At 39.9% G+C, this 13,981-nt stretch overlaps 1 protein-coding gene across 49 annotated transcripts in view; it reads right to left on the reverse strand.

Moving 5' to 3' along the window:
• Positions 1–13,981, reverse strand: part of RBFOX1 (RNA binding fox-1 homolog 1) — a 1,418,051-nt gene that overhangs the window by 16,352 nt on the left and 1,387,718 nt on the right. For 26 of the 49 annotated variants that reach the window (XR_014794880.1, XM_084882381.1, XM_084882372.1 and 23 more), the window contains one exon: positions 1,821–1,873. The exons of the other annotated variants lie outside the window; for them this stretch is intronic. Coding sequence is in view for 25 of the 26 variants with exons in the window: in XM_084882381.1 (XP_084738507.1) it covers positions 1,821–1,873 (53 nt within the window). In the remaining variant the exon portion in view is untranslated. The remainder of the gene's footprint in view (positions 1–1,820; positions 1,874–13,981) is intronic. 49 annotated transcript variants of the gene reach the window in all.

A 13,981-nucleotide genomic window follows, 5' to 3' on the forward strand; every position in this document is an offset into this window, starting at 1 on the left:
AATATGGCCGTCAAAGCAACAGTTGCCCTCTCAATTTGAAATTTGATCAATAGCAATTCATTAAGAATTTATTGAGCAGCCATCCTAAATTAGATAAGGTAGGTGAAAACACAGGCTCTATTCAGGCAAACTTTCATCATCTGCAGCCTCTTTTTGGGATATTATGTGTGAGCCATTTGTTTGCAAGGGAGGGTTTGATAAGTAACTAAACAACAATCCATATCTACCTCTTATGTTTGATCTATGATGTTAGGATATACCCTAAGACCCACTGGGATATGTATACAGTGTATCAGGGAAGACAGAAAATCTGAGAGACCAGCGTATCCACACAAGATGTCCATTAACATTTTAAACCAGCATTCCTTCCCTTCCCAAGCAATTTCCCCTTTGGTTGCCTGCTTCATCCTCAAGGTTTTGAAAATGTTAAATGATTCTTGTATCCCAGGTTCATTCCCTTGCCTCCCCCAGCAATGCAACCATCAATCTTCTACTATTAGGCATTAGTGAAGGGTTATGGATGTCACCACCTTTCACAGGGTGAAACAGAGACATTTGCGGCTAAGGGTTGAGGAGGAACATTATCTACGGGACTTTATAGAAAAGGAGCAAACTGACGCTTTAAAATATGAGCATGCATACCCCATTCAGCTTCCCAGGTGAGACTCTAATCCACTAAAAACATGGAGACCAACCACATCAGTGAAACCAATGCAGTTTTCTGAGCCCTTGCTTTTTTAGAGCAGAGAGGGCCAGGGCCATGTTCCTAGTTCTCTGTCTTCCTCTAGCTCCTTCTCTCCAAAGACTGTGAGTAGGGAGTGAAATAAATACACCTCTGTGTATGGCTCCAGTGATCAAATGTGAAGGGTAGCTGAAGAATGTCTATTTGCAAGACTAAGTTTAATGTATGCTTTTGAAGGTCATGGGTATTTAACGATACATGGATGAGCTCTACCATGCACTCTTTTGCTAAAAAGCACAATTCCTAGCAATCATGGCAGTCAGAGTTTAGGCTTAAAAAAAGAAATAATAAACAAAGAAACAATTTAAACAATTAAAAATGATCTCTAGTTAGTTAAGTCAATCACCTCTCTGGACATTTAATCAAGTAATTCCATGCTAATGAAACTGTGGTGACCACATCAAAGCAAAAGACAAGCGTTGTTGTGATGGACACATCATGCAAGTGTGATTTCCATCTGCCAGTGCCCTGATCTCAGAAACAGAAGACTCCATCTGAGTCCTGTTCCTTGGAATAGGTTTTAAAAGAAAGGCAATAGAGGATCTTTAACTAATGGAACGGAGATCCCCTTCTTATAAGAGAGAGGTAATTATATTCCCTAATGCCAGTAGCTTTATAGATTCAGTCTTTGGGGGCCTATAATCTATATCAGTCATTCCAGAAAGATCCCAAATAATTCACATATACATCTGTGTGAACCCAGACATAATAAGTCAAAAAATACAGAAGTCACATGTCTGTGTCCCTCATCTCCCCTGTCCAGGATAAGAGCACTGATTATACCATAAAGTTTCATTGTGGCTTCATTCAACATAGCTTTACTTTTCTGGATCACATAGTATTAAAACGGAAGACAAAACTTTCAAGTTAGCAAAATGTCTAAGGTCTCTTTAGGCAGTAGAGAATAAAGGCTTCTGCTATACTCTAAAGATACACTGACTTGGTTTTTTTTTTTTTTTTTTTTTTTTTTAACTAAACTTTCTAGAGTGACCAACTGCAGCATGTGAAGGGAAAGGAAAAAAAAAAAAAGGATACTGAGACGTGGATGGATGCATCAAGAAGTAGCAATGTTTGTTACCTGCAGAGGTGTTACAAGAAATTTCATCTGCTGCAACGAAGACGAACTGATTTCTGGAAGAGAAGATAAAATTCACAATACTGCTCGCTCAGGGGGACATGTGCTGTCTGCCAATTGGTTCGATGTATTCAGATGAGGGGAGGGGAGGGTGTGCATTTGGATGGATGTTGCAAGGAATGTGTGGCTAAATCTCGGTCTCGGAGAGTTTTTTAGAAAGATCATGAGCTAGGCATGCGGGGACCTTGTCATGGTGATGTCAGAATATGGACCATGTACAAGCTGTTGCATTGGAATATTAATGCTACGTGTTACCAAAATGTCATGCCAGGAGACGTTCCCAAGGCCAGGGCATTCAAACAAAGTTTACACAGATTTCTATGCTGAGCAGAGATTACATTTTAAAAATATAGACGATTAGAAAAAAAAGAGGGGGAGTATATTGCAATGAGCTAGGGAAATAATAAAATTCCAGACTTTATTATTATGAATATCATATCCAAAAACTATTTTAGAAAAAGGCAAGAAAAAGAAATGCCGTCATTTCAGAAGAGAATGCTATATGGTGTCATGTAATGGATAATCATTTCCTCACCAAACTAGGCTTGCTAGTGAAGAAGGGAAGAGAGCTCATCAGTTCAAATAAGCCCTGTCTTGCCAAATTATTTTTAATGGTGCACTAAAAGAAAATAAAAATGGAAAATGCCATTTTACTTTGATTTAGTAAATCTAGAAAGCTGGTAAAACTCTCTTAAGATGTTTTCAACTGTGGCGTTTCCGCAATGCAATGCATTCTAATTCAGACGTGCTGTTTATTTCTCCAGAAATAAGAACATCTGTGTCAGGCAGATTATACAAATGCCCCGATGAGATTGGCGAGGCTCTTAAACGCCTCAGCGGCAGCAGTATAGAGCCTTCTAGTTCTCATTTGTGAGGTTTTACTGTGCCTACGGATCATCAAGAACCAAGATAAATCCATTTTGGTGGCGTCTTAGCTTGATTGGTCTTGTTCAAATGTTTCAATGCTTCAAAAAGTATCTCGTGCTTGAGCATTTCTTAAAACATCTTAAGAAAGTTTTACTGTTGGAAGAGGTACTCCCTGGAATAAAAATAGAGCTACTGTATTGAAATTCACTAGAAGTTAGCATTCAGTTGACAATTCTAATCATTTCTGCACCAACAACATCTAGACAAAAGGATACATGCTCTGAGAATAGTATTTGATGTTTCTCTTTCCCATAACAAAGGTCACAGCTAAGTTCATTTATCACCTCTCTTAAAACAATTAAAGTTAATGTGGTTGGGGTTTTGCTATCTTTTTTTGTAGTCCACACTAACTTTTCGAGCCCCATCAATATCTGGCATCAAAATTCCAAAGTTTAATGTCCCTGAAAATGATGTTTGGGGTGAATATTGGTTTTTGACTTGCTCACGTGGGACTTACTCAGGGGGCAGAGGACACGGGTGTCTCAGATTACAGGTGTGATATTGGTGGGTGGAATAAACAAGTCCTTGGAAGAACCTCTGTTTACAGCAGGTTCACAAGGAAAACACTGTAACAAGGGCAAGCTCTTGGGAACAGCCATTCCCTGATCTCTGAGGGGGCCCTAGTGCTAGGTGGTTCTATTTAGTTCATACTCCCCAACCCTAGAAGACACTGCCCCCTTGTATCCCACCTCTGCATTTTCTCTAAGGAACTGTGCAGCCCACTAGACATGAGGAAAGCTGTGGGAGGCAACCAATGCAAGATGGTGACTGAATGAATAGGGGAAACTTTTAGAATGCAACTCAAAACCATGCCTGTCAATTGTTCCAGAATTTTAGAAAATGTTATGGTTGTCTCTAATTCTCTTCTTTCTAATAATATGCATTTTAAAAAAAACACACACACAAAAACAGGCCACCATTTCTCCATTTACTTCTTTCTTTCCTTTCTATTTTTTTTTCTTTTTTAGGTAACTCATGTTTTTACTGTTTCTGATTCACAAGCAAATTTCTGAACAAAGGATAATGAATACCCTTTTGATAACTCACTGTCTTCTAAAGAGTAGCCTCAGATGATTTCTGTCAAAGCAAATCTAAATCAATCAGAGAGCACCAATCGTGATCTTTTAAGGAATCCCTGATGAACTCTGAAGCGATGCCAAAAACTTACAAAATTATTTGTAATAAATGATAGCCATATTTTTTTTAGCCACACAATCCCACTATATCTCAGGTTACCCTGACAAAGGTTTATGGATGAAGGTACACTTGTCTGAGATGGAGGTTACCCTAACATCTCAGAAAAGTGCCTTTCCACAGTACTCATTAATTCTATGGATCAACCACCCCTCCCTCTAAAGTACCTTTCCATCAGGTGGTCAGAAGTACAATAAATAGGAAATCCCTGCTGAATAACAGCCTGGTGAGGGGCAGTGCACACAGATAAATTCAGGTAGAATTTAAAGGGGTGGTACCTGTATCCACCATTTAATGTGTTCATCTGTGGCTCTGTTTCTCTCCACTTGAACTTTAAGACAAATGATCTATCTTAGCCATAAAGGGATCATCTAGGACTCTCTGTAAAATCATTTTTATACCAAATGACCAGAGAGGTGTGATTGATAACTTCATGATGCAGCTGAGAAGTGGTTATCCTCAAAGATGTTCAGGAACTTTAGGTGACCAGAGCAATGCAGGTGAGCTCTTGACAGTGGAGTCATCACTCATCTTCAGCTTTAGGAAGCAGGCTGTCCCCAGGGACTGTCCTCTTATGCTAATCCTAGCCTGCTCTTCACTCTCATCACCGGCCTATGGATTTAAACTTCAAAGCATTTGCACCTGATTTTCAGCCATCTGGTTTGTTCAGTGGTTGTAGGTGGTCAAGGAAGTCTGGCCAAGTAGTTCAACCTGGGCCACAATGGTAAACACCTGGTGTCCTTTTAAAATTTCTAGTGACCAGGTTACATCCAAGACCAGTAGTTGGCAAACTCATTAGTCAACAGAGCCAAATATCAACAGTACAACCATTGAAATTTCTTTTGAGAGCCAATTTTTTAAAACTTTAACTTCTTCTAATGCTACTCCTTCAAAATAGACTAGCCCGGCCTATGGTATTTTGTGGAAGAGCCATACTCAAGGGGCCAAAGAGCCACATGTTGCTCGTGAGCCACTGTTTGCTGACCACTGTCCAAGACCAACTAAATAGGGATCTTAGTGAATGGGTCTCAGGGCATCATTAGTTTCTAAAGATCTCCAGGTGATTCTAGCATGCAATTCAGAATGAGAACCATTTGTCTGGTTGAATGGTTCTCACTTTAGCTACCAATTAGATTCACAGGGAGAAGTTAAAGGTCCTAATTTCGAATCCTGCTCATGTTGGGGCCCTGCTGCTGGGGTCTTGGCTTCATCAGACTGGGATAGGGTCTAGAAAGAGGTAGGAAAATGCTTGGCAGGTGATTCTAACACCAGCCACAGCTAAGATGCACTGGGTATTGGACAAATCACAATAAAAAAAAAGAGTTGAATCACTGCATCTCTTGTAGCTTTTGTTTCTTCTTGCAATGTCACCACTATGCTATCTATCCTCTAGGTCAGTGGTCGGCAAACTCATTAGTAGTCAACAGAGCCAAATATCAACAGTACAATGATTAAAATTTATTTTGAGAGCCAAATTTTTAAAACTTAAACTTCTTCTAATACCACTTTTTCAAAACAGACTTGCCCAGGCCGTGGTATTTTGTGGAAGAGCTACACTCAAGGGGCCAAAGAGCCACATCTGGCTCACGAGCCACAATTTGCTGACCATGGCTCTAGGCAAGCATGTCAAACTCCCAGCTGGTGGGTTGCATGTTTGACATGCTTGCTAGGGCGACCTAGCTATGTGGTTGTCAATGATGCAACTACAGAAACAGTATACATTGCCCAGGAATGCTTACTTCTAGTTTCTGGAGGTCTTCTAACAGAATGGACATGAAACTCCATTTCTGAAAGAGAAGCTGGTCTACCATGGTCATAATGTCATGCTCTCTGTATTTCCTTCTTATCCTGTTCTATTTATCCCACTACCTTCCATGGATTTACTCAAAATCATCTTTGCCGGGCCTTCCCATTTTTCTTCTGAGTCTGCATCTAATTCTCTACCAACTTCTTTAACTTTCTATTTTCAACCCCTTCCTCTACTTCATTTCTCAACCTTTCCTGAAGATAAATATTAGGTAGAATCTTGTTAAACCCTTGGTTTTGACTCTGATCACCTGAACCAGAATTCCCAAGAGAGAAGTGTGTTTATCAGTACATTTAACAAGAACCGAGGCCTGGCTACCAACCAGCTTCTGAGGACACCACTGACACTCTTCTAAGTGATGGGTGCTCCTGGGAGGGAATCAGGCTTCTGAGTAATTCTGACTATGGGGAAATTCAGGAAAGCTTGTTGAGAAATCTGCTGCAAGTTCATTCTGTTTCATTTCAAAGCCCACCTTTCTCAAGAAGACTCCTTGACATGGTGAGGCTTTGTGGAAGAAGGGAGGATTAATAATTAAAAAAAAAAAAAAAGTAAAATGGTAAATTCCTAGGCACAAGGGAGAAGGCTACGAATGTCTTAACTCTTGGAAATGTCAAAACCAAAGAGCCACTAATGTCAATGGAGCACTTATCCATGACAGGCCATTGCCAAGTGCTGTACCTATGCACTAATTTTAGTTTTTCTTAAAACTTCTTTTACTATCCCCATCTCTCTAGATGAAGAAATGAAGCATAGAAGGGTTATACAGCAAGAGCAGGCTGTGGTACCGATGAAATCTGAACATAGAGGGGTTGGATCCAGACCCTGCCTCTTCTTCATTCTTAGACTCTCCTTAGAGGCACTTATATAGGGATATTGAATCAATAATGGGGTTTGTCATCTCTGTGGAGCAACTTCCTTATATAGTTCAGAATCTTCAGTTCTTCTGAGACCAAATAATAAGGAGATTTGGATTTCCCTTTGAGTATGCTGTAGACTAATTACATTCTGTTTCAGCAACAATATGAGATGTTAGAATGCTATGGGCCATGGTCTTTCTCTCCCTTTATTCTATTACCAGACTTCATTATATTTTCTGATGGTTCTCGTAGACCAACCTCCTTGAGTCTGGATCTGATTTTGCTGATGGTACCTTTAGCTTAGTCCTGTGACCTGCCATATCATCCTTATGTCCCTCTTCTCTTCTTTAGTTAAATTTCATCTCCTTCAGTTTGTCTTTCTCCAAAAACATCAACCATGGGCGAATTCTAACCATCAAAATAGTAGTCAGGCAGTATTATTGGAGGGGATATAAGAAGCCAGATATCAAGACACAGAGTAGCCTTCTGCAAAGGCAGAGTTGGACCAGACATTTCTCCCATCAAATAACACTGGCTTTAAGTTTCTATGCTAAAGGTTCTGGCAATTTCTCCTTTGTTGGCCTCTTAGTTTTATTATGTCACAATTTAAAGGCTGTGAGTCCATGCTCACAGGACCCCTTAGAGTTCTGGGTGCCTGGCATGCAGCAGGCCCTCAGTAACCATCTGAGGACTGGTTACTGGTATACAAAAGGTGGTGTTGATAGCACTCTTAGCAAGTTTCTTCTTGTATCCAAAGCTATGTATATTGATTTAACACACACAATTAAAGCCCTCCAAGGCTATCTACTGGACAATCCCCACAGCCTGAGAAATTGATCTTCGGCCTGGCAGAGGGCAGCCAAGGTGTCCCAAGATGGCCCTTATACAGAGCCAAATTCATTCCATTTGTAGGTTCAGGGGCATCTACTGGTTATAAGATAGAGGTTTTCACCCTGGCTGCTCATTACAGTCAGCTAAATTTAAAAAATAAAGTAATCAGGACCAGGCCCATTTCCCAATCGCTTAAGTCAGAATCTTTGAGAGTGGTTCCAGCACAGGTATTCTCAAAAAGCCACTCCAGTGATGCCAATGTGTCTGCCAGCACTGATAACACACCTCTCACTGTATGAGCATGTCTTTGAACATATGCGCCCTGTTTCTGCACAAAATAGAGTTGTGTCTTCTTTCCCCCCCTAATTAGATTGCACTAGTGTTGATTTCCACAGTTTATAATTATTAATATTTTATGACTGATAATTATATTATAATCACTATATATAGTTTAATATATCACTTATAATTACTAATTTTTATAACTATGCTTCCCTTCAGACACCTAAAGTTAAGATGAAAATGCACAATAACCATGCATTCTTGTTGCTCATCTTAAACAGTAGTTGGAAGGTCCTATGGGATCCAGCCATGAGTATTTTCAGAATAATTAAATACAATGCAGAAAGCAGGTGCTCCTATTAAAATTCTTATTGCTAACTCTACTTAATAGTTTACTCAACTCATTCACTTAATCCTCAGATGGTTACTGAGGGCCTGCTGCATGCCAGGCACCCAGAACTCTAAGGGGTCCTTATAGCCTTTAAATTGCTACAGAATATCTATGTTGGGCTTGGCTGTCCAGAAGCTCATAATCTAACTCATATATCAGTTTTACCACCCAGAAAGGTGATCAGTATTTTAACTCCCTTCTCCCTATTCAGTTCTAAAACTCTAGAATTTGTACAAATCCCATTCCAATTCATATTTTTCCCTGCCCCATTGTTGTTTTTTTAATAAATATATTTTATTGATTTCAGAGAGAAAGGGAGAGGGAGAGATAAAAAACATCTGTGATGAGAGAAAATCATTGATTGGCTGCCTCCTGTATGCCCCACAATGGGGATTGAGCCCACAAACCCGGGCATGTGCCCTGACTGGGAATTGAATCTCGACCTCGTGGTTCATAGGTTGATGCCGGCCTGGCTCCCCATTGTTATTTTATTGATCTTTAGTATTGTATCATGTATACTCCAAAGTCTTTGGAAAATCACAGAATTAGATGGATGTAAACAAGCAAACTACAAGGAAAAAGATTAATTATAGAATCTTCTGTAGGGGTCTATCCTGATCTAGCCTGATCCTTTGCATTTTAAATGTATTGACAGACATTTGAAAACATTTCTCTGAGCCAGAGTTCCCCTTGTTAATATTGCGTACAAACACTGTTTAAATGGAAAGGGAGGTAAGTGCTGTGAGTCTATCCCCAACTTGAATATTCCACTAAAAAACTCTGGGTTTTGGAAATTGAAGTCCAAGCACATCTGGATTTCCTGGAGGCCTTGAGCACAGTCCACGTTTGTAATTGTAGTTTCTCCAACATTGAACAATCCTTCCAGTTCCCACCATACATTTTTCTCAGCCAGAAAGGGCACTAGCAGGGAACCTGGAAGCCTGGCCTGTCACATGCAAGCTGTGTCCCACTAGGAACCTCATCCCACTTTCCTGAGTCTTATCTGGAAAGTGGGGAGAAAATTACCACATGCAGCTGTTAGAGTTTCCCCCCTAAATCAATGGGGGCATACTAGTAGATGTGAAAGCACGTTATTTGGGGAAAATATTGCCATTTATATTTTGGCCGCATGGACTCACAAAGGATGCAAACAGTCTCCTCTCCTTAGTCACAGAGGCCAGGCCTATGTGTTTTTCAGTCCACAGTTTTGAGGTGAGAGGGGGATCATAAAGATCCTTGTTGTGTGTTGGTTTGATAGGATTTCAAATACACTTGTTTGTGACAAAAAATGACAGTATTTTTAAGGGTACAGTTATTTTGATTTGAGTGAAGTAAGCTGTGTCAGAATGTCATCGTCGCATCTGTCATCACTGAGAAGCACTCAGTCGCTCAGCTGCTGAGGAGCCTCTCTGGGGGTTGAGCAAATGAAACACCTGGAGAAGCAACCATGGCAAGAGGACATTTGGACCATAAATGCCATACTTTGTGAGTGCTGTCCGAGTGTTAGGTCTGGGCGAGGCTACACTCTGCTGATATAAATAGCTCTCCAAAGACCTTTGGTGATCACCACTAAAGGCGATCCATTTTTTTTTTTTTTATGGGCAAGTAGTGAAAATCACGGAGAGGGCCCTCAAAAGAGATCAGCTTGCCAGTCAAGACTGGCGCCCGGTTCCCTAGCAACATGCTCTACCAACAGGGGGCTTTTACATTTGCTTTGGCATGTGGACATTGGCTTTCCGTTGGCCAAGCCATCTCTCTCAGGTGCCAACTCATATAATGGTACATCTCAACTGAATCTGGATTTCATCCCTTCCATCTCCTCTGCCCAGAACAAAGTGTGATGAACCTATCATTGATTTGGAGTATGTTGTTATTTCTTTATTAGCTTGTTAAGAGACATTTTCCTGTATGCTCCTAGCTTGTGAAATTGTTACAATTCTCACAGTGAACCTGCATTAAATAAATTATTAGCCAAGGCTATTCCAGCCTCTAAGCATAATTTGGCACAAAACAAAACAAGCCTTTTGAGGTTACAGTTCACTTTAAAAGTGGGATGAGGCCTCCAGGAAGACAGAATCTCACTTCTATTTTGGGTGGACAGAGCAAAGGAGAGCACAGAATGTGCCCCCAATGAGAATGAGCACCTTCCAGGGGCTGGGTGTGGGTTGGCAGGTTCCCTGAACAGCCTGTGTGCTTCTCCAGGGAAGCAGCCTTCACTGGGGGCCAAGAGTCCCTTTCTTATGAAGGCTGGGGAGGAGCACAGGGTGTCCAGGCTGAGGCTCTGGAGGGTGGGCAGGCCACAGTGAGAAGGTCTGGGCCCACCTAAAAGTTATGTGTAAATAAAGTTATGTGTAAATAAAGTGAGCATGATGCTGTTAAGTTCCAGAACTTGAGGGGATTCTGATACCCATTACCACTACAGGCGTTGGACTTTTCACCAATCGCAATGGGAAAAGGGCAACATGGGCAGATTTCAAACTACTGACTTGTTGAAAAGTAACTATTTATGGGGCTGATTTTATAGAAATCTAAACCTGTGATGGTTTCAGGCTGTGTTTACTGGTTTACACTGGGAGAAGTGGCTAATTCTCCTGTGGAGCTGGTGGTCCTTGGTTGCCTGAGTTCCTCCATGGACCAAAAAGACAATTAAAAATCAGGAGAAGGATGAGCAACACAGACCTTCTGACCTCATGCTTCCTGGTTGCTTCTTCTTTCAGAACTTTTTTCCCTAACCTATTTCTCCCTCTGCTCCCAAATTTTAGTGAGCTGTGACTGACAAATAAAGATGGCATATAATTAGATATTGCAATATGCGTTTTAAAAGGTGTATAAGGTGATGATATTATATATGTATTCACTCTAAAATGATTAGCACAAATCAACACATGCATGGCCTCACATAGTTATCTGTATTTGTGTGTGTGCGCGTGTGTGTGTGTCTGTGTGTGTGTGTGTGTGTGTGTGTGTGTGTGAGAGAGAGAGAGAGAGAGAGAGAGAGAGAGAGAGAACACATTTAAGTTCCACTCTTTTAGCAACTTTCAAGTATAGCTATTTTTATATTTCTAAGGTAGAAGTCACAATCTGGGGTGGGGGGCTTCTATAGTTAAAACCTTATTCTAATTCAGAAGTCTGCTTTTATAGGAAATTACTCATATTTTGACTCAAGACAAAACAACACCCTCATAGTTTACTGATAATAATAATATCAATAACAATATCCTGAGTGTTTTAGTGTCAGGTACTATTAAAGGAGCTTTATGCTCATGACTACAATTCATTCTCCCAATGAGGCAGGCATCACTCATTAGCCATTAAAGATGAGGAAGTGGATGATCAAATAGGCCAATTAGCATGCCTGTATCTCATATAGTAAGTAACTCTGCTAAGTTATGAACCTGGTCTAAATCTAAATCTCTGATCATATTCGGTAGGTGAATAGTGAATATTTGCTAATACACGCACCAATAAAAGAGGAGATACAATGAGTATAATTGTTATCATTGTAAACCTGCTTCCAATTATGATCTGGCCAATTATAAGTTGCAGTCTATTGAGGTTTTCCAGAATGTTAGTGTGCCCAGATTAAAAATGACTTGTACTTTTAAATGAATTTAATTTGCTTGCTCTCCCCTGTATATATTCTGCAATAATATACACTCCAGAATATCACTCAATTTGCAGTTGTTATTGAGAGCCCCATGCATTTTCACCACATCTCTCAGTTTATGAAGGAATGCTCATTTTCATCTTTTTGTGGTTCTATAATAGATGGCATTGTGCTTCCCATTTAGCAGATGAAAAAACTGAGGCTCAAAATAAGAAGATAAATCAGATAGGACTTTCTCAGGATACAGCTTATATTATAGTGTGGATCTATTAATTCATGAGACAATATGACCACAAAATCACATTCATTACCCCTGGGTCTTTGAAGTAAAGAAAATGATTAATTGTGGCCCTAGGAAACTTGAGGAAGGAAATCACAACACAATGGATTGTAAAGGAAACCCAAACATTGATAATTCTTATTTTCTCATTGAAGAAGGGAGAGTACAGAGCAGATGGTTACAAACCAACAATTTACAAAGACAACTTCTCCTACATCTTGCATGTTTGTGGAGAGGGACCCCAGGGTTGACATTATTTACTGCCTACTGGGGTAGAATTGAAGCTCGCCCTCCAGGGTGCTGCTTTTCACACTTCATATAAATCACCCTGGGATCTGGAAAGTGCACATTTTGATGCTGTGGGGCGTAGGTGGGACTTGAGAAACTGCATGTCTCACAAATTCCTGGTGAGGCCAATGCCACTTGTCTGGGAACCACACATTGCAGAACTAGGCTCTCAGGATTCTCAACGTGGACCATTTGTTAACATTTCAGAACAGAGTGAGGTAACCAGTACTTTCCATGTCTGCTTCTTTTGTTTTAAGTTTGAGATAGAGAACTTGAAGAAAACAACTAAAAGAATAACAGAGAAGCTATTATTCTGAGAAAGCTGTGAGGCTCATGTTGTCCAGGACACCTTTAAAAAGGTGTCCTGGACAACATGACTGCCTGTTAACCACCTGTGCTCATCGCCTGTTTAATAGAAGTAGTTCACAAACCCTCTCGTGATGTAGAAATGATGAAGAATGCAATTTCCTCATCTTGTAATGTGATTTGAACTTTCAAGTTACAACATTGGACCATGAAAGGAGACAGAGATTCAAAGGATGCTAGAAACATCCCATAGTCTTTGTTTTCTTTTAAAATGAATCTCAGGGCTATTAAAACAATGGGAACCACTGATGCTAGTTATCAGATATGTGCTCTATTTATATAATCTCAGGAAAAAATATTTCTATCTAAATAATTAAGATAATTAAGGGAAAGGGTGTTTGGCTTTGATATGTCTCAACACCCAACAACCTAGTGAACTATTCAAACATTCACACATCACAATGCAGCAAGAATGAGTCAGGAAACAATTTTAAAAATGAATGAACTAGTTACTCATAACAAAGATTTCCTCAAACCCTCACTTTCCAAACTACCACCCCACTGAATTCTGGCAGTGATCCCTACTCTAAATGTTTTGTGTACTAATTAAATGAATAAGTTATTATGTTTTTGGAGGAAAATATAATTTCAGAGGAACCAATCACTGTGATCCACACCAGGAGAGAAAGCTTGAGGCGTCACTTATTTCTGTCCAGTGACTGTACACATACAGGTATTACACGCAAATGTGGAAAAACATAGAGGCTACATGTATACAGAAATTGGTCCTTCTAGGAAAGAATTAAAAGTTACCTATTTAGGTACAAAATCAGAACTTACTTTGGTAACTTTAAAAGCATTTACATTTTTAATGAAAAATTCCCTCTTACCTCCCAAAATGGAGTCTATGGTATATTGTGTAGTGCCCCCCCACCCCCGCAAAAAAAAAAAAAATTAAAGAAATGGAGTGGTTTTCATTTTTTTCAACTTCATGAATGCTTCATGAGCTAAGTAAGATTCTATCATGTGTGTATTCCTTTGTATTTGACTGGAATACTGTCTTTTATGAGAAAAAATTATTTATTTGCAATGGAAATGGCTCATCCAGAGACCCATGGGCTTATAATATCACAGGTTGTTCACCTGCCTCTAAAACCTTCACAGCTGAAGGGCCCTGATGTCTTTACTTAAAAGATAGTTTTTATTTGCTTTTTTGTGGCCTATCAAGTCAATGATCTGCAACCTGAAAACTGTGTAATTAGGCCATGACATGACCAAAGGAGTTGTTACATCTTGTCCCATCATTGGCAAAGTGTCTGCCCACATGGCTGTGA

The sequence above is a fragment of the Pipistrellus hanaki genome (genome assembly GCF_964339955.1).
Source record: "Pipistrellus hanaki genome assembly, chromosome: 4".
Classification (NCBI taxonomy): domain Eukaryota; kingdom Metazoa; phylum Chordata; class Mammalia; order Chiroptera; family Vespertilionidae; genus Pipistrellus; species Pipistrellus hanaki.